Source organism: Melospiza melodia, chromosome 4, assembly GCF_035770615.1.
Source record: "Melospiza melodia melodia isolate bMelMel2 chromosome 4, bMelMel2.pri, whole genome shotgun sequence".
Taxonomy (NCBI): Eukaryota; Metazoa; Chordata; class Aves; order Passeriformes; family Passerellidae; genus Melospiza; species Melospiza melodia.
Window position 1 is genome coordinate 73,915,654 of NC_086197.1, and position 20,517 is coordinate 73,936,170.

At 40.6% G+C, this 20,517-nt stretch overlaps 1 protein-coding gene across 3 annotated transcripts in view; it reads left to right on the forward strand.

Annotated features, from left to right (window-relative positions):
• Window positions 1–381: 381 nt before the first annotated feature.
• The window catches only part of SCAF11 (SR-related CTD associated factor 11), a 48,233-nt gene continuing 28,097 nt past the window's right edge, over window positions 382–20,517 (forward strand). Inside the window, exons 1-3 of one of the 3 annotated variants that reach the window (XM_063155172.1) lie at window positions 382–456; window positions 16,981–17,056; window positions 17,892–18,046. In XM_063155172.1, coding sequence (XP_063011242.1) covers window positions 16,996–17,056; window positions 17,892–18,046 — 216 coding nt within the window. In that variant the 5' untranslated portion in view covers window positions 382–456; window positions 16,981–16,995. Of the gene's footprint in view, window positions 457–981; window positions 1,282–6,334; window positions 6,445–16,980; window positions 17,057–17,891; window positions 18,047–20,517 lie in introns of those variants that run through there. The other 2 variants (XM_063155173.1, XM_063155174.1) reach the window with 2 other exon arrangements.

Consider the following 20,517-nt stretch of genomic DNA (forward strand, 5'->3'; position numbering starts at 1 on the left):
GTCTCGGCCGCGCCCGCCGTGCCGCCACCAGAGGGCGCCCCCGCCCGCGGCGCGCGGCCCCGCCCCGCCTCGGCCCCGCCCCCCGCCTCATTGGCGCCCGGCCGGGGCGGGGCCGCCGGTCACGTGCCCTTCCCCCGCCTCCCCCCGCCGGGCGGTGCTGGAGGACCTATCCCATAATGCTCCCTGGGGGCGGCGCGGGGCGGGCTGCAGGCGTCTCTCTGTGCCGCCGGGGCGCCGCCTCTGCCGGAGCGGAGCAGCGCCCCCGCCCGGGCCCCGCCGGCGCTGCCGCCGCGCTCCCCGGCCACGCGCGGACATGTGGCGGCGCGGCGGGCGCTGAGCGCGCGGGACCCCGCGAGCCCCGGCAGCCCCGAGGCGGCGGAGGGGGCGCGGCGCGGGCAGGCGGACTCGCCGCTCCCTGCGGGGCAGAGACCGCGCCGGGGAACGCCGCGGCGCCAGGTGAGCACCGGCGGTTGCTGCCCGCCGCCTCCCTCGGGAATTTCCGCGCGGCGAGGGGAAGTGCTCGGGGCCGCGGGCCGGGCGCTGGCGGGCCGGGAGGGGAGGGCAGGCTGGAGGCGGCGCGGTCCCGCTTCGGCCGGGGCCTTCGCCCCCGCGCGGAGCCCGCCGGGCCGGGGCGCTCCCGCCGCTCGGTCGGGCTGGGGCGGAGTTTGCTGCCGGCTCCGGCCGCGTTTTCCCCCCTCCCCTTCCCTCCCCTCCCCTCCTCGCCGCCCGCGTCGTGGCGCCGAGCGGGAGCCCGGCCCGGCCCGGTGCTGGCGCTCGGTGGCCGCGGCGAGACGCGGGTCCGGCTCCCGTGCCCGCCGGCCCCCCTGGCGCGGGAGGGGAAACAAAGCGGGGCGGCCGGGGCGATCCGCCGGCCCGCTCCGTGCCGAAAGCTTTTGAGAAGCCGCACCGGGAGGAGCCGCAGCCTTGTTGCTGACCCGGGAGCCGGGCTGAACAAAGATACGGCCCGCGGAGCGCCGCCGGCCCTCTGCTCCCGGTGGGGTGGGCGCACGACCGGGCGCCTGGAGCTGTGAACACCGGCGGGTTTTGCTGGAGGAGCGGCTCCTGCGAACTGAGAGTTGCGGAGGAAGTTGCACGGAGAGGCTCAGCTCAAAGCCCAGCTCTGCTTTTGTGCTGCTCTGGGATCGCGACTTAGACATCAGCAAAGTTGCGCAGGGGGAGCGCTGGAGCCTGGAAGCAATTTACCGAGCCACTGAGATAATCTCCAGTTCTTGAATTTTATAGTACATGGTGTCCTAGTTTCTTTTTTTTTTTTCCCCTTTGGTGAGTATTAAAGAATATTATTAGCCTGAGCCCAAAATGTAAGTCATCTTTGACAGTCCAACTTCACATCTATAACTTCAAAACAAAGCAGCATTGTCAGGACTAAAATCTGTCCCCGCCCTCTCACGATGTTTTGCTCTTAGACTACTAATTAATTTTAAATTCTTAGGGAGAATGAGATAACAGAGAGAAAGGCCGGGTAGTTACCGTGTGTTTAGTATCAGTAACTAGGTGCTATTGGCAAAGAGTAATTTATTTAAAATGTAGGAGACAGTTAAGGCTGTGCCCATCTAAGTAATTATTGTATGATGCATTTGAATGTCTGTGGTTATTGAATAGCTGTTTTAAGTTTGGAATTTTATAGCTTCAGTAACCTTAAAGGGAAATCTAGCTAACTGAGTGTCCAGTGTGAAGTTTGTAGATCACTGATGTGTTGGGGACTCTTGATTTTCTTTGCAGTGGATCATAGTTTTAAGTATAATCTGACTTAAATTTTACTATGTAGGTGTTCAGAGCCTTACATAGGGGAGAGTCATTTTGTCATGATTTCATTTGCTCTTAGCAGAAATAAGTTGTAGGCTTCTTGAAATGACAGAGTGACAAAAAGTTGCTGTTATTTGGTTGATTATATGTGATAATCCATGTCTCGTCTTTTTTAACTGGAAAAGCTATATTTAGAAACTCTTAGTATTAAAAGAAAATGGATAGCATCCTCTTTAGTGGCATGGAAAATACTTGGAAATGATCCTAAGTAGTTTTTCAAGTATTTCCTTTAACAAGGAATACAGTGTTTGATTTTGTGATTGCCTAAGATGAGACATATTGGAGGTGGGGAGGCTATTTGGGCATTTAGTCAGAATATTACATCTTTTTAAGCTTTCTTTTCAGCAGTTTACTTTTGCTGATGTGTCAGCTTTCAGAGTGACAAATTACACAAATAAAAAAATATGACACTTTTTTTTTTTGTGTATCACTGACCTTAAAGTCTGCTTTGGAATGAGCAGAGCAGGTAACAGCTTTGTGCCTATGTGAGGAAATCTGTGTCCCAAATGGTCATGGAAGTGAATGTTGTTTCTGACCTTCTTGCATAGCAACAATCCTGGGTTGACTAGTTTTTACCTCGTTTTGGGTTGCCTTTGGAAACAACTCTCCAAAATTGCATGGTATATGGTGAATGTTTTGGCCGTGATTTTATGGTTCTCCATCACCTGTGAAGGTTGACTTTGTTGCATATGTGCAGATTGTTGAGTTTGACCCAATGGGCAGTTGTAAGTTTATCTTATTCTCCAGTTAGTCGGCTATTGCCTTGGAAACATCTAGATGAGGAAGAGTTTCTCTGTGCTCTCAACTGGCTGTAGTTTGATGCAATTGTTGCATGGCTTCTAGCCCCTGGTTTTATAAAACTTGCAGACAGTTCTGCTCATCATACAGGATTGCTCTTTTCAGGTTACATGTATCTATTGGTTTTTGGTTTTATCCTGTTACCGGGTTTCTTTGCAGAATCTTCTCAGTCTTCTGCTGTCCCAAGTACTAAAAAACCTGTGCAAAAACTTTAAATTACTTAAATTTGCTTTATATAGTAATTAAAAGGTAATTTATCTTTCAAATAATTATGTATTTAAACATACTTTATATTAATAGAGGTGGAAATACCACTGCTGGTAAAAGCTTGTAGGGCTGACTTGCCATACCTACAGCAAAATTCTTGAAGACTGGCTTTCTGTCAGTCTGCTGTTCAGTGTTCAGATTTTCTTTGCCAACAGTCTAAGGTGAGGGACAAAAACTGTCTTTCCAGGTAATACCTATAAAAAACATGCAGAACAATTCCTCATGATGGCTAAACTGACTATTCAATGCTGTCAAGCATTGTTATCAGTTTTTCTGAGTGAATTTTTAAATGGTTATAGTTAATGTGCTAAACCCTTTAAAAAGGCTGAAGTAGATTTTATAAATCTTGACATTGTCCAGTTTTTCTGCCTTTTTTTTTAATTACAGGTTGGAGGTGGAGTATTAAGCATCCTCTGTACTCATCAATGCCAGCGATCTCTAAGTGCACATGCTTTTGAGCGCTTCAAAACAAGGGCTGTTCATGGCTGTTCAGCCATGTAGACACATTTTGTTTCATCGGTTTGTACTAGTCCACCTTGCCCTGAAAGGCAGTGAGCTTGATTGCAGGGTCTGTGTGCAGTGATATTGTATCTTCCCTAGTTGTTTAGTCTTTTCATCCAGCTGGTGAGGATATGGACACAATTTGCAAGAAAGTTGCTTAACTTTGATACCCTGAACCGATTGATTCTCTTGTGTAGCAACATAGCTACAGTCATGAAGTAGCAAAGGGAGGGCCCTAGCTGTAAGATGGAAGGTGAGTGTACCTCTACCTTTCTATTAGCTAAAGCTGCAGCTCTGCTGTCTCAAACAGCTGTGTTTGAGAGGTTTGTCACCTCTGCATCTGGCTCTGGTGAAGCACCAAAGGCATGATGAGGGTGATGCCTTGGAAGGGCTCTCAGGTTGAATATACATAATCTGTAAGTGCCCCACACTACATCCAAAAAGTAGTTTTTTCTCTGGTGGAAGCTTTAAAAAAAACAACCAACTGTGAGAGTTTAATTCAGCCTGGCTTTTAGTGGAGGCAGAGGCAGCCACAGAGGCTGCTTCTGAGAGAGAAGCTCCGTGAAACTTGTACTATGTCCAGCAGAGCCAAACCCTGAAGGCTCTGATGGTGGCCATAATGGGTGGCCTAATTAGAGAAGCGGGTAACACCTCTGTGATGACATCTTTAAGAAAAGGAAAAGCCATGCAAGGCAGTTGCTGGGGCCATGCTGCCAGGGGCCATCCTGGCACCACAAGTGGCCACACAGCCAGGACCGTGCAGCCAGGGCTGTCTGGGCATGGTCTGTGGTGAGCTGTGCTTGCTTGGCAACTTTCAACCAGCCGTGCTGCAGGCAGAAGGGCAGGGGTGGCAGCAGCTTCTTCTTTTTGGTGCCCTGCATGAAAAGAGGTGCTGAATGGAGCCAGCGGCCAGTGCTGCCCATGCAGTGCTGGAGGGAACACATGGCTGACAGCAAGGGGCACAATGAGCAACTCCCTGATGTGGAGCCCAGATGGGATCAACCTTTCAGCACTACGAAACCCCGTAAGAACTTTTGGATTGGTAGAACTTGAGAGCAAACAAACCTACAAATAACAGTTCTCTCCTGAGTCAGAGAAAAGGAAAAGGTAAAGACACGTGAGGAGAACACAATGGAGACAGTAAGGTCCTTGAAAGGAGGGAGTGGGAGGAGGAGGTGCTCCGGACATCGGAGCTGAGACTTTTCTATAAGCTGAGGTTTTCAACAAACTGTTTCCCTGTAATTCATTAGGTTCATAGAGGGATGTAGAGGTCTGCTTGCAGCCCATGGGAAAAGGTGCTCATGCTGGAGGCAAGGAGATGCTGAAAGGCTGTAATCTTGTAGGGAGCTCAAACAGAGAGATCGAGAAAGGACCCTTGCTTCCAAAGTAGAGCTGCTCATCCTCAAAAGACTACCTGCCTTGAACTAATGACCCACGAAAAACAGTTGTGGGAAAACTATTTGCCTGTGGGAGGAACTCGCTTTGCAGCAGGTCAGGCAGGACTGCCACTCGTGAAAATGAAAACCACGCTAGAAAAGTTCACAGAGAACTGTCTCCTGTGAGGAGCACCCCATGGCACAGCAGATAAAAACCAAACTCCTTTCCCTAATCAAACTGAAGATTCTTTTAAAAAATAACAAACTGACTAAAGACGCCCATGTTTTGTCTCTGCTGTTGGTGGGAAGGAAGGAGGGACTGGAGGGAGGAACAAGGTGTTCTAGAGGTTTATCTTAGTTCTCAGTATTCTCTTTTAAGTCTGTTAATAAATTTTCTTTATACTGTTTAAGCCTATTTTGCCCCTTAGTGTTTTCTCCTAATCGTTATCTTAACCTATGAGCTCTTCAGTTTTTCTTTCCCCTTCCTCTTGTCAACTGTAGCAGAAGAGAATGAGTGTATAGTTTTTGTGGGTGCTTGGCGTTTAGCCAGTGTCAAATCATGACACTAAAAAAAAAAAAAAAATAGGAAAGAGGAAGCTGCCTCTTCTTGAAAGATTTAACTTTCCTATGTCCTTTTATTGCAGTGCATCAAGTTTCCTAAAGCCTTGCAGTTGGAGAAACAAATCAAATATAATTGTGGAAGTTGCCACTTCTAAACTTGGAAATTGTTAACTGACTTCACAAAGGACTATCAAAATACTGCATTTAATTTATTCAGGAAACAAATACATACACACACCCACCCCTATGTAGGCATTGTACATCTATGTTTTATATTTGTGTGTGTTTTGCTAGGTTGAATATTTTCACCTATTTATTTTTTATTAGCAAGTTATGCTATCTTAAAAATTTATTTTGATGAAATTATAGTATTGTTCTTTCTTTTTTTTTTTTCCTCTGTGAGAACACAGAATTGGAATTTGAACTCAAAAGTATTCTGCCATAGCAAAAATGAAAAAGTAACATTTTAATTTTATGGTTCTGTGATTGGTGGTATTTCTTCTTAACTTACTAAGATTTTCAGATTTTGCCTGTGCATATATATATAAATATAGATGTGTGTGTGAATAAAAGAATATGTAGAGAGAATTGGGAGCTAGAAATGTTTTCCAGTAGCTGTTTTCTAAAGCCTAATAAACTGCAGTATCTGAGCACTTTTTCTAAAAGACACTAATAATGTCTCTCTTCATGTGTTTTGTAGTTTAAGAATTGGTGAGCTCACTTTAAAATGCAATGGTTAGGGAGGAAATTACTGCTTAACTGTGATCTGCCTTTACAGGTACTATTTATGAGTAAACCTGAGTGATGCATTTATTGGTATACTTGAAACTTTTTCAAGCAAGTACAAAATTGCTTGGAAATGTCAATTGAGTTAACCCTTGCTGTCTCTGGCTTGCTGCCTGGCTTTTGTTAGACTGCCAGCAGTAATAAAGAACCTGAAATTCCATGTGATCAGTGTCTGATAAAAGTCTTCATCTCTGTCCATATCAATACAGGCCAAAACTGGAGCAATGAAAACTTGTGCTTTTCTTGCTATGCCACAGGAGAGATGGAGGCACTTACATGAAAATGAGTTGAACTGATATTAAAAATCTGGATGTTGAGGTAGAATCTGAAGGTAGGCTTGTGCTCTTAATTGGCCTGTTTGCTATTCAGAGTGAATAACTTCAGCAGTTCTGGACATAGGAGGGGCAATGAAATTCTCCCATGCTTTCCATATAGCTACTGAATAAGCACTTTCTATATGCAGTTTTGCTTATCTAAAACGTTCTTAGTTTATCAATTGTTAGGTAAGAGGTAGTGACCATTGTGGATAGATGGGTGTAATAAAAAGTAATTGGAAGTCCTGTGAAACAGCTGGAGGAAATCAATCTCTTAGGGCTACCTTGAGCTCATTGGAGTTTTGGTTTAGAGATGTTACCAAATAAAGATACTGCTAACAACGAAAGTAAAATATATTCTTCTCTCTAAAGCTGTGCAGTTTTGATTTTTAAGATGCAATTTCATCTAAGCAAGAAAGGTACCTTATGCAAGTCTTGGATAAGTTAGCAGGTTCCAGGGGTTATTTGTGGCTCTTATTCTGGCAAGAAACTTTTAATGACAGTGGAGTTCCTGGCTATGGGGAACTTCTAGTGTTGTTAACATGGAAAGCTTAAGTTCTTTTTGCAATGGCATAGAATAACAATTGTAACAAAGCCTACGTTGGTCACTTAATAATTCACTGTAAAGTACTCTTGTGTTATAGATAATTTCTTGATGCCATATATAGGGTGAAGCCAAAAAGGGGATTAGCATGACTGTCTATTAGACTCACTTCACAAATTGGAAGGAAAGGTGATGGAGTTCAGGTTGTATTTTCCAGCTCAGATCGGAGGTTGCCATCTTGCATTAGTAGTTTGTTACCTTTCCTTGCATTGATGTTCATATTAAGAAGGACCTTTTCTTACAAACCTGTCTTCTGTTCCTGGCTGGGGTTTTCTAACTTTGTTTTAGCTGTCTTGAAAGTTATTGCTGAGTAAGGACTGTGAAAACAAAATCAACAGTAATTGAAACTGCTTACTCCCCATCTATCTGCTACTTCTGAAATGGCATTCAATGCATTGTTATTCTACAGATATTGTTGGAGATTTTGTACAAAATACAATTACACTTAAAATTATTTTAGTAGTAATAAATCCTTCTCAGGCTCTCTTTTTCCACAAATACAGCATTTCTTTTTGTTCAGGTTTTGTAAGAGGTTAGCGTAGGTCTTTGACCTGAGCTTATGAAATGCTGTTATTCCAAGCAAGAAGGAGCTCAAGGACTGTGTTTTTGACACCACAGCTTTCATCTAGTGTGTTTTTTTTAAGTGTATGCCTCAGAGAGGCAACATGTGCTTTTAAATGGATATGTTATTTCTTCTCTTTTGTTTGTTTTTGACTCAGTGTCTGTATATTTTACTTGTAATCGTAATTTTTTTTTTTGCAGAAATGCAATTTTTAAAAATTGTGAATGTGTCATAAACATGATACAAGTCTAAACCCTTGATTTGATGTTTCAAATGAAAGAACAGCATGCTTTTAATAGAGGACTCAAGTTCAGGGTATTTTTATCAAGGCTGTGTCTATCGTTCTATGCAGTCTTCTGTAGTTCTTTTTATTTCCCATGAAAGTTAAACCATAAAGTTATAGGGAACCCTGTGCATTACATAAATTTTGTTAAAAAAATGTCCTTCATTTTGCAGGGGTTGAACATGCAGAAGCTAAAAAATAGGAGTACTGTGGTTTAGGTAAAAGAAAAAATAGTGGTAGTCTGTAGTTGGACAATTGCATTCTGTTTTTCTTCCTTTGCTGCATTTGTCCTTTTTGTCTACAGCTTGAGATGCTTCTCTAATCACCTACCACTCTTATTCTGTTGCCCCATTACTTTTTGCATCTTAAATATGCTTCTTGCTGCTGCCCCAGAGCTTTTAATTTGAGCTTAGTCTTACTCCATCAGTTTTGCCCATCATTTTTCCTTCCCCTCTTAAAAAGTCTCATTCGCTGCTTCTGTCTTTGCAAGGTCTCCTGGTTCAGCTCCTGCATCCCTGATGTTTGAGTCTGGCTATTGGGTATGATTAGGATGGTATTAAGAAAAATAAAGATAGTCTTTCTAGTTTCTTTAGCATCAGAGAGATGACTGCAACAAGTCCTGCTGTGTTGCCATAGCAGTGGCTGAAGTATGCTCATTCATCTTGTGGGAATGTTATATGTGCTGTGTAGCAGAGGGATAGGAACTTCAAATTATTTGTGTATGCTTAGCACGGATCAAGATTGTGGGGGGAAAATTAAATGCAACGACTAGCAAAGATTTACTGACTAAATACAAACCTTTTATTCCCCCCAGATCTGTGACATGGCTCTATTTGGAAGGGTTACGTGTGTGGAAATCATGTTCTTACTCTCCGTGACCCACTGCCAAATATTTGCACTTTGGTGGAAAGCATGAAAATGCTAGTGCTTCCAAGTGGCTAGAAAAAAGTACATTAAAAAAACAACCCTGTTCTAGGAAATGGCAGAGCCATTTTTGCTGACTTTGGTATGTAATGCTATCCCTTCCAGCTGCAAAAGTATGCATGTGACTAAGGAGCCTGAACAGCAGAAGGAAGGTCCTGAGTTTAAGCTGATTGGATTTAGTTGCTTAAACCATGTGCACTTTGAAAATAGTACCTAATGCCTAATGAGTTCCTGTTATTTGTAAATTTCAATTTCACTCAGTTTAGTCACAGACTACTATGAAGAAACACCAAAGTGCTGAATTCTAGATTTTGTGACAGCGTGTTATGTACGTTATTTTCTCTTTAATATTTTTTGTATTATGGTAATTACTACAGTATTTCAGTGATTTGTTGTCAGGATATGAAATGTTGTGACTTAGCCAGTGGCAAACACGTGTTCTTCCTACGGGGTGGTTGTGGTGTAGTGCTTCTTCTGTTGAGCGCCTTATCATACACGTGCATGCACAGGAGAGACAGCAGCACAGTGCACATTGCTTTCTCTTCAAAATACTGGCTTGGAAAGAAAAATAAGGTGGGCTATTAATTTCTGTGAATACATATTTCATCACCTTGTATCGGTATTTAAAAGGTTTTATTCATCCTGTCTTCTGTATAAATGAAGCTGTTTTTTCCCAAGGGACTTAACTACAGCTCCAATGAATGTTTCTTCCTTATGGCTATTATGAGCCCAGCTGTGCACTTCTGTAAGGATTACGTCTGGAATTGACTTGTATAATTCAGAACATGTTTGGGAAGCAGTGTTATCTGTGCAGACTTATTGAGGAATTACCCTCCAAGATTGCCTTAGTTTAGCATGTAGGGAAGCTGCACAGCTTTGCCCTTTTGCATTGTCAAGAGCTGACAGAGGCTTGAGTAACATAATTTGTCCTCTAGCAGAACAGGAAAGAGTTTTCTCACAGACTTGAGAAGTGTCACTAAAGAGGCAGCTGGGACATAAGCATAATTTTATATTGCAGGTTAGATTGATCAGCTGGGAGCATATACTTTGAATCAAATGAAGCATTGTGACAACTAACTCCCCTAAGTGCCTTTTTTTGTTTCTATTCTATTCCTTGCTGACTGGCAAGTTTAGCTTTATCTGGTTTTTTGGTCTGCAAATTGAATTTACCTAAACACAGGGCCATCTTGGTTGTCAGTGGTTACCCTGAAACACACTGATAGTATAGAGGTGCCACATAGTTATACTTTGACATGTAATGCCACATGGTCTTATGAGCTAACCTTACCGCTGCTGCCAGATACTGAAAATCTTGTGGGATAGTTGATGTACAGTGACTTGTGTACTTTAGCAGATTTCTCCACAGTTTATTATTGCCTTTAAAACAAGTTCAGGAGAGATCCTAAACTTCTGCTAACCATTCTACCTTTTTACACTGTCCAGTAAACAGAAGTGTTTTGCTTGCAAAACTCTACAGTTCAATCTGATTTGTAGCAGCACTTCAACACCCAACATTCTGTAAAAGACATGATGTCCTCACAGTTTGTAGAATATTCTCAAATATGTGAGGTCATATTAAATGGCATTTTTCTTACTACTCTTATTTTTTTGCTTAAGTCTTGCAGGTACTCTTTTGTTAAACTTCATTGAGGAGCACTGCCTGTTCCACTGATTTGACAAGATCTGTACTGCAGGTTTTTGAAACAGTTTATAAGCATTATATATAGGAAGGAGATTACCATGTGTGTGTTTGTGTGTCCACTGTAAGGTTCTTTCTTAAAACTCTTGATTTTCTGGATGGTCAGATAGGTTGCTGAGGGATAGTCACTGCACCTGAGTCACTGCAGCAGTTCTCAAGCACATTTTGATGGAGTTGTGCCTGCCTTCCCTGTTTAGGAGGCAGTTTATGGTGTTGTCCTGTCTGGTGCTGACTGGACATGAGTGAGTGTTTGCAGCTGCTGTTTGTGTTATTATTGTTGGTTGGGCCACAAAAAATGAACACATTGGTTCTAGTAGGTACATAGCTGTAGCCACAGCATCTGTAATTGAGGTATACATGAGGTATACAATCTTGCTGCTGGATTGTGGAAAGTCTGAGGATAATATCCACTCTGTTGCTTTGGGTGGGGGTGGCTTTTTTGGGTTTTTTTTGTGTAGGGAGGGAGAAGAGCAGCAGACAGCAGTGTGCTATTTAGTATGGTATAGTTCTAGCCATTTGGCTTTGGTAGTTTCCCCCTGTGACTTTACCTTGCATTTTCATGGACCTGGCAGCTGATCTAGCTAGGTATTGCTGTGTCCTTGAAGGGGGTGCAGTTTGACAACAAAATCCGAGCTTTTTTTGCACCTTACTGCTGTCAAAAGGGGCAATGCTTTTTTATGTCTTCCCTGCCTCATTCTGTCACTTGCAATGTCTTTGGACCCCTATGGCTCTTAGTGAGTCTGCTCACCATCACTAGTGGTGAGAAACATAGCTGCTTCTTTGGGTGGCAGCAAGCTGTCAGCTCTCTTGGGTAATTGCATCCTTAGAGGGTCTGGAAAGAGTCTTTAAATCAGCAGTATCTCCTTGCCTGAATAGCAGTGATTCTTTCCAAGACACTGGATCTACATGAATAGGCTTAAACCACCTATAGAAAAAGATTTCTCTCTTTATTCCCCAAGGCAGAGCACTGGTCTTTCTTTCTCTTCATCTTTGTTGGTTCTATTGGATTTGATTTGGGAATGCAGACAAGGTGCAATTTGAGCTTACAAAGAGTAAAGATCCTTTTTAAAAGCTTGCTTTTGAGCGCCACTGTAGGTTCTATTCTCACTAATGTGTTGGACCAAGAGATTTTACTCAAAGGAGAAAATCCAGGATAAGTGCTCCCAGATTCTCAATGTAGCCCTCATTTATTGAAGGGCAAACAACATTGCTCAATTGTCACTTGAAGCAAGTCTACCTTCCAGGCCCTTCTGACAAATCAGATGTTTTTCCAAATAAAAAATAAAACAACTGTGAAGGTGCTTGATGTATTTAGACAAATACCCAGTAATGTGGTTTTTTTCCTATTCTGTTATGTTAGACATAATGATACAAATATGTCAAAAGCTTTTCAAATGTTCAACTTCTCTTGGAAATGATAAGTATTTTCTCAGCCCATCTCTTAGACAGCATACAAGTTCTGGCAAAATGTTTAAAATTTTTCATCAGCAGCTGGATGTGTTCCCAGTAATGGTCCAGAGATTAGGATGAGCCTGTATGAGGAACTTCAGAGGATACATGTTCTGTCATTAACTACTAAAACTACAATAACAAAACCCACCACCAACAAAAATCTGGTTTTGTGAATGTGACTAGTTGTTACGGTTTGTTTTCTTTAAAAACATATTTGCTGAGGGAGTGTCTCAAACATCTTTCCCAGGTTTCTTAATGACCATGAAAATTAATAGGGAGAAACAGTCCTTCCTACTACTGCCCAAGAATTTGATGGGACTAAATGGTGTTATTCTTGTTAATTAAGCAAATAAATTCTGTGGACTAAATATATGTCTGACTGTTGTTTCATAACTGAAACTGATTGTTTCTTGAGTTATTAAAAAATCAAAATACAACTAAGAGTCCCCCAAATCCTTTTTAAAGTAAAATATTTTTAATAGTAACAGAACAGTCTAAGTTAATGCTACTCTGTTAGTGCAACATGTATCTAAAAAGCCGAAAGCTTGATTACAAATGTTTCTTGAGTTAAGTCTGTTGCAGAAATGAGTAAGTGCAAAATGATGTCCAAGATAACTTTCTCACTGGAGACTTCATTGCATGTGTTCTTGATTTCCATCCCCCTTTCCAGCTGAACTGGGGTACTTGTGTGTAGACAAGTCTCTAGACTGTTAGTGTGGTTGAGGAAGAGTGCATTTAGTTGTTGCATTATATTTACAGGGTATAAAGAATGCTTGTAAAGACTTTGTTTTGTAGTTAGGCAAAAAGGAGGCATGTGCTAATTTCATGCGTCACTTATAACTAGGCTTCTGTAATTTTTTTAATCCAATGCTTTTTCTATGTCTATTTAAGATATATTATAATACATCCATTGAGAAATTAAGAGGCATGACTTTGAACAAACCAAGTCTTTTCTTTCCACATGCACAATGAATTAGTGTTGAAATACATCTGTATTTTTAGGTTGTGAGTTGTATGAAGTAGTTTGTGTGAATCACAGTTGTACTTTTATGATACAGGAAATAGTTTAATGTGTGCATGGTACTTAATCTGCTTTATGGAGTTGTTTAAATTCTTCATGAAGCTGAGTTCCTCAGATGGAGAGGTACAAATTTGTTACCACAATCTACAGTCAACTCTCTTTAAGAACTTTTGTTGGCAGAAGCATTCCATGCAAACAAGAACAGGAATTTAATTTCCTTTTAAGAGTAGCCTGGAAACGTAAACATTTAAGGGAGCAGGGAAATGAGGTAGTGTTGTGTACATGTGCTAGTGTTTCTGATCACTCTTCTCGGTTTAATATACTAGAATACCCGTGTCTTTGTCAAATATGAAATAAAGTAAGATATTTCTCTTAGAACGTAATTCCATTGAGAATGTCCAAGCACCAGAAAAATACCATCTTAACTGTAATGTTGTCTTTAGGCGTTCTTAGGAAGGATTCTCCAGAGTTTGGAGAGGGATGCGGTTTCTTGGTGGGGTTTTTGGTTGTTGGATTTTTTTGGTTTTGTGTGGTTTTTTTTTTTTTTTTTTTTTGGTCAGAACAGAATTCACAGAATCACTGATCTTGAAGGAGACATTCAAGATCATCAAGTTCAAACCATGTGCTAACACCTCAACTAAACCATGGAACTGAGTGCCACATCCAGTCTTTGTTTTAACACATCCAGGGATGGTGACTCCACCACCTCCCAGGGCAGGCCATTCCAGTACCTTATCACCCTTTCTGTAAAAAACTTCTTCCTAATATCCAACCTATATTTACCTTGATGCAGCTTGGGACTGTGTCCTCTGGTTCTGTCAGTGGCTGTGAAAGAGACCAACCCCAGCTGACCACAGCGACCTTTCAGGGAGTTGTAGAGAGTGATAAGGTCACCCTGAGTCTCCTTTTCTCCAGGCCAAACACCCCCAGCTCCCTCAGTCGCTCCTCACAGGGTTTGTGTTCCCAGCCCCTCTCCAGCCTCGCTGCCTCCTCTGGACGCGCTCAAGCTCTCAAGGTCCTTCCCAAACTGAGGGGCCAGAGCTGGACACAGCACTCACGGTGTGGCCTCACCAGTGCCAGTACAGGGGGAGGAATGACCTCCCTGCTCCTGCTGGCCACACTGTTCCTGATCCAGGCCAGGATGCCACTGGCCTGTATGGCCACCAGGGCACTCTGCTGGCTCGTGTCCAGCCGGCTGTCACCAGCACCCCCAGGTCCCTTTCTGCCTGGCACTGTCCAGCCACACCATCCCCAGCCCAGAGCATTGCAGAGGGTTACTGTGGCCAAAATGCAGGACTGGGCACTTGGCCTTATCAAACTGCATCTTACTGGACTGTGCCCATCCATCCAACCATTCCAGGTCTCTCTGCAGAGCCCTCCTACTTTCCAGCAGATCAACACATGCTCCCAGCTTAGTGTCGTCTTAAAATTTACTAATGAAATACTCAATCCCCTCATCCATGTCATCAATAAAGATATTGAACAGAACTGGCCCCAGCACAGACCTCTGAGGGACACCCCTGGTGACAGGCCACCAGCTGGATGCAGCACCATTCACCACTCTTGTCTGGGCCCAGCCATCCAGCCAGTTCCTAACCCAGCACAGAGAGCTCCTGTCCAAGCCATGGGCTCCAGCTTTTTCAGGAGTGTGCTATGGGAGACAGTGTCAGAGGCATAAACATAGTATAGTGTTTGTTGCTGTCTTATCACATTTTGGGAAAAATAAGTATTCTATTTTTTATGCTGTTTGCTCTTTCTAAATGACCATGTTTTCTTTTACTAATTCTGCTTTTAATCATATAAATGTAGTAACAGTCCAGTGTTAACTCTTCTGCTATTCTAATGCCTGTGATACCCCTTCTAAAATGGTGGAGAAAACAGTCTTTTCAAAGTTAATTTGTTAAATAGTGTGTAAATTTTGATTAAATCTTTTACTTTATTTATGAAAATTTCAGTAGTATTAAATTCCTCTGCTGTGTTGTGCAAAATGCAGTGTCAAACTGATGAAGTTGTGCTGTGCAAAGTGATCTGTGAAATGCATTAGCAGCACTCAGTATCTGTTTAAATAATAGGCTTGTGAGAAGAATGGGGTAACACCACATAAATTTTTTTGGTTGCTGCATGTCTTGGATTACGGATATTCTGTCAGAATTTTAGGATTTCTGTTTTTCTAATTATGAGTGTGTCAGAATTTATGGGATGTCTGTGTCTAGAAAGAGTACAATGAAGTAAAAGGTTACTTTGTCTGTGGAAAAACAAATTTGAAGAGCTTCTGTGTTCTGTTTCTGCAATCTGTTTTAGTGAATTCCTGACCTGTGTTATAATAAGTGCGAACTCAAAAGCTACTCCTTAATTTGGTATCTAGGTTGTGTCTATTTAAATAATTTTCTGTGGATTTATGCAGAGAGCAGAATTCTTGGTCTTGTCTTGAGACTGACTTAGCTATGAGGTGTCCTGGGACTTCTGGGGTTGAAACATGTTTGAGTACAGTTGTGGAATTTTTGGCTTCTGTAAAGCATTGCTGAGGTGATGTTTGAATGATGTGATGAAGAGAGGACATTCTTATAGTTTGTGTATAAAATCATCTATATTGCATACTACTGCATGATTTGCACTTTCTGGGGCCAAAGCCACTTGTGTAAATCAGAGCAAAAGCGACAGAACACAGTCTCCTAAATTCAGATGTGGTTTTCATGGTCTTACCTGTCCTAATTTCACACAGATTTTGCTTGTTGAAGACATTAAATTTTAAAGGAGCAGCTTGATTTGGGTTGGGTTTCCTTTTGCTTACCTTGCAAAGGATGGAGGTCTGGACAATGGTTGTTCTGCCAACTGAACTTGCCTATAGCTTACAGCATTGGCTGCAATTTGGTCAGTGTTAGTAATAGTGCTGGTGACCAGCCTACAGTTGATGCCATGTATTGCTGATATCTTTGGAAATAATTTTAGATATAAAAATGCAATAGCAGTGTAGGGGGAAAATCCCTTACAGCCAGGCTTTTCTTTCCTTATCCCTTCAATTTCCCCTACCCTCAGCTGGATTGATTGCCATGTTCCCCTTGGGGAATCAAGTAATTTCTAATGGGAATATTGAAGCCAGTTTGAATTCTAATTGCAGATTTCTAATTAGTTTCACAGTTTTGACCATTTCTTTAACAAACTGTGTTTTGGGACTCATAGATCTGACTCCTGATTTCTTGGGTTGACTAAGAAAACGAGAAGTATATGTGATGGGAATGTGCAGCAGAGTTGCTTTTCTTACTATAAAAAAATGCAGGAGATTCAGTCCTTTGTATAGATATTCTTTTTCAAGTGTGTTTCGTTCTACATGTATTAAGTAAGCTTCCAAAGAACATATACTTGCTATTTCTTATGTAGGGTCAAATTCATTCAACTTTTGTGATGTGAATCACTGGGATGTGCTTCATCTGAGCTATCTCTTTCACAGAGCAGTTAAAAAGTGCATCCCCATTCATGGTACTGCACTGCAGTTGTGCTTGTGACCTGTCCCTTGTTTGATATAAATTTCTCTACATGTTTTACTAAGTGCAAATGATTTGAATTATTTCCTTCTTGCTTTTGTCATACAAATATAAGCTGCTTTCATTTTTCTCACTTGCCATTACTACGGTGACTCTAGGTTTGTAAAACAACCAACTCTTCTGGTGCTAGAGTGTTTAAAGTTTGTTGCTTCAACTATTTGCATAGGGCAGTTTGCAGGTGTTAGTTACTGCAGTGTTGCATGGGATCGTTTGCATGGAAACTTAGCAATATGTTGCATTTTTAAAAATAAAAGCACCAGTGGTAGTCTTAAAACTCTGCAAAAACTCATCTGTTGAACAAAAGCAAATTTTGAAGTTGGAAACATCAGTTGCTAGACAGCAATAATGATACTTATAAACAATGTCTTAACTTCTAATACCATGTATTTCTACTCTACAATGGAGAATACTCTTAAATTTTTAATTTCAAGTTGCAATCTACATGAACTGTTTCTGTGTTTTCCAGACTACATTTTGTAAGATGAAGAACAGAAAGCAATGTATTCAAGATACTGAGGATCAGACACATGAAGGCATGGAAGGTAAAGTTTGTGTGTGTGAAAAGATTGAAGCATATTATTCAGGTTGAAGCTGTGAAGGTCTGATTTTTTTCATTTGCTCTCTCAATTAGTATGCTGCTTGTTTTGAAAGAAGTTGTGTAAATATAACCACTCTCTCATAATATTTGGTGTTGGCCTGTGAGGTCCCCAAATAATTTGGCCTCTTCTCTTGTTGTTAGTTGTTAACTTCTAGTAGCAAAACAAAATGTTGGTAGCAATTGCTATTCAGAGAAAATGATTATTCAGAGTAAAATTCCTTGAAGAAGAGTTCATACATTTTTGTATTCTGGAAACACTTTCCAACTCTAACAAAATCGGGAGCATTTTTTATTTAATGTACATGATCAGGTAAATATTTGAAGATATTCAGATTAAGATAATTCTAAGACAGAAATGCTAAAGTAAAGGTAGACCATATGTATATAAGATAGTATAGAATATGCTGGTGTAATTGAAGTCATGGAGAGAGTACAAACACACAAGGAGGAAGAGCATAGGAGAATTATGTCTAAATGACTACATAACCAAGAAGAAACACTGTGATACCTGCTTTATTGAAAGATCCCTGTAATTAACTTTGTTTTGATGGCAAAGACTGGTACAGTAGTCTATGAAATAAGTTGCTTAGCTTTCTTCATCTGAAACACAATTTTCTGTAGTTACAAGCAAGTTGAATTCAAGTTTTCAGGCCTAATGTAGCCAAGAAGCTGGCCAGAGGAGTACATGAAAGAATTCTTATTTCTCTATTATTCAGATCTAGAAGGACTTTGTTTCAAAAACTGTCAAAACTTCTCAGTGTCACTGTTAATAATACCAGGTGAAGAAAATGAGGAAAGCTGTTCCTGTTCTACGTTATTGTATGATGGCAACACATGCCCCATCTGTCTGAACTGCCTTCTAGAGCAAGAGATTGGGTTTCCTGAGAGCTGCAGTCATACCTTCTGCATGACTTGTATTCTTAAATGGGCTGAGGTAAGACTGAGCACCAAGGTGTTTTTGTTTTTCAGTGAAATCTATTGCATCTAATACCTACAGATAAATTTTTTCTAAGTTGTAGACTTTGGCTTTGCACAGAAGTACGCAGTGACCAATTTGTAAATAGATTTTGGAAAACTTTGTTCTTAATGCGATAAAATATTTTGAGTTTTCTTTCACTAGGCTATCTTGCTTACTCTAGTTATTGGTTGCTAGAGATTAGGGATAAGTAAACAGGATGGTGTTGTCTGTTTGGAAGATCAGACAGTATTATATACATGATATAATATTGCGTTGTTGTTAGCTTAATTTTACTTTGTGATAACCCTTAGGCTGTTTGTCATAGTGTCAGCTCAGGGCTGGGACCAGTATGTATCCATGTTAGTCTACAAAATGAGTGATACAACCTTAGTTTTCTACCTGTAGAGAGAATTCAGCTAAAAGCTTTACTGCTGTTCTAAAAATATCATTTTAATGAGGACTGGTTTTTGTTCTATGTCAGTAACTTAGTAGATAGTTCTGGAACATTAAACAAAAATGACTTGTTGAAGAAATCCTTGATGACCTTGTTCTATTTAGTCTGTTTTCCCTCAGCTATGTTATGCAATCATTGCATTCAGTCTGGTGTCTTTACCTTTCCTGTAACTTTTTCAATTATCAGTATAAAACACCAAATTAATATTGCCTTTTACTGGGATGAGTGGGGGTTGCTGCCTTTTGCCCTGCTTCTATGGACTTCAATTTGTTTGTCACTTTAGTGAGATCACTGTTGGGTTTCTTTGCAGTGTTTGGTTTCTTCTTTCATTCTTTTGAAGTAAAGTATGATTTTGATTGCAGTATTCCCTTTAGAACATTGGTATTATTTGGTTGGTATGTACATATGCAATATACTTATTCTTGCTATGTTTTAACCTTAATATTTGTGCTATTTATTACTGAAAGCCAGTGGTAACACAATTTTTGGAAGAATTTATATGAACTTCAGAGTATTAAAAAAAAGGTTATTACATTAAAATTGCTTAGATTTACAAACCAGATAATAAACAAAGTTTCCTGTTGCCAGATTTTCTGTTTTGCATTCAATTCATTGAAGCAATTTGATTTGTAAGAGAAGAGGAAATTCTCACCTGTAATTTTACCCTGAGTGACTAAGCTGGTTGCTATAATGGCAGCTGAAAAGCATTAAATAGTGACATTCCCAGGGAAGCAGTACAGTATATTGGCTTGCTGCAGGATTCGAGTTTATTCTCATTGTCTAAGAGATGCTTTTAAGCCCAACGAGCAAGAGAAATTTTCTTGTTCTAAAAGGGCAGGTGAGTGATACGACATTTTTCTTGTCATGTCTTTTTTTTTTTTTTTTTTTTTTTTTTTTTTTTTTTTTTTTTTTGTGGTCTGTGGTGCTATTCAAATAGAATAAAAGCAACTTCTCTTAAAAGTTGACAGGTAAAGTAGATGTGATGCCATAAAAAAGTTGTGGGGGAGTTTCTAAAGCTACATAAGGCTGCTGCCGCTTTTCATTAGCGACATCAGATAGGCAAAACCAGCCAGGCTTCCTTTTCTGAGATTACCTGACAGCCAGGCCTGTTGAGTTCATGGAACTCCACTGCCTAATTTAGTAGTTTTAATTAAAAGTAAAGTGGCAAAATAAGTGTTGAAGCCTGGGTGGCAGCTCAGAGTCTTCAGCTGTGAGAAGCAGATGAGGTTCTATAGATTTGAATGATAAAAAAATATTATAAGCATGTCACCATTTAAAACATACTGATGCTGTGTGCTTTTTGCCTGTTACTGATATTTAGTAACTGAATGTGTTCTTTTTTGAGTAGTGTTTCATAAGGGTTAGATTTTTCTGGTTCCTTGATCATAAACATAATTTAATTCATTCTGAGTAATGAAGATATAAAAAAGATACAAAAATTACCTGCTGCTTAAAAAATAGACTACCTGATTCTGGGTAAGGATTAAGTATTTTTTAGGAATATAAACAAATTGCTTTTAGAAATGATATTTTCTTCTTTAAGTGCTGGAGGAAAACAAAATTGAGACTAAAATTATTGAATTAAGTCTTAAAAAAAACCCCTGACTAATATTCACATTATTTGACATGTTCTTTTGTGTATCTTCAGTTCTGCTCCATACACTTAGAGGCTTTGCCAGCAGTCTGTGTTCAAATTGGGTATTTATTTTATTTTTCTGTATAGCATCTGGACTACAAAATATAACAGGGCAAGCTGCTTCTTTTAACAGTTGTTTTCAAATTGTACATAATCATTATTCTCCTGAGAGTTTATGGCTTTTTTATATAACTGTGTAGACTCTAATCAAAACCAGGGTAGTTTAGGCAAAATATTAGAGTTTAACTGTTCTGCTCCCTCTTCAGTCTGCTGGAGATTTTCAACATGACAACTGCAGTAAAGTGTCCTGTACCATCAGATCTTCTGTCTGAAAGCAGCAGTTATAACACTTTGAAC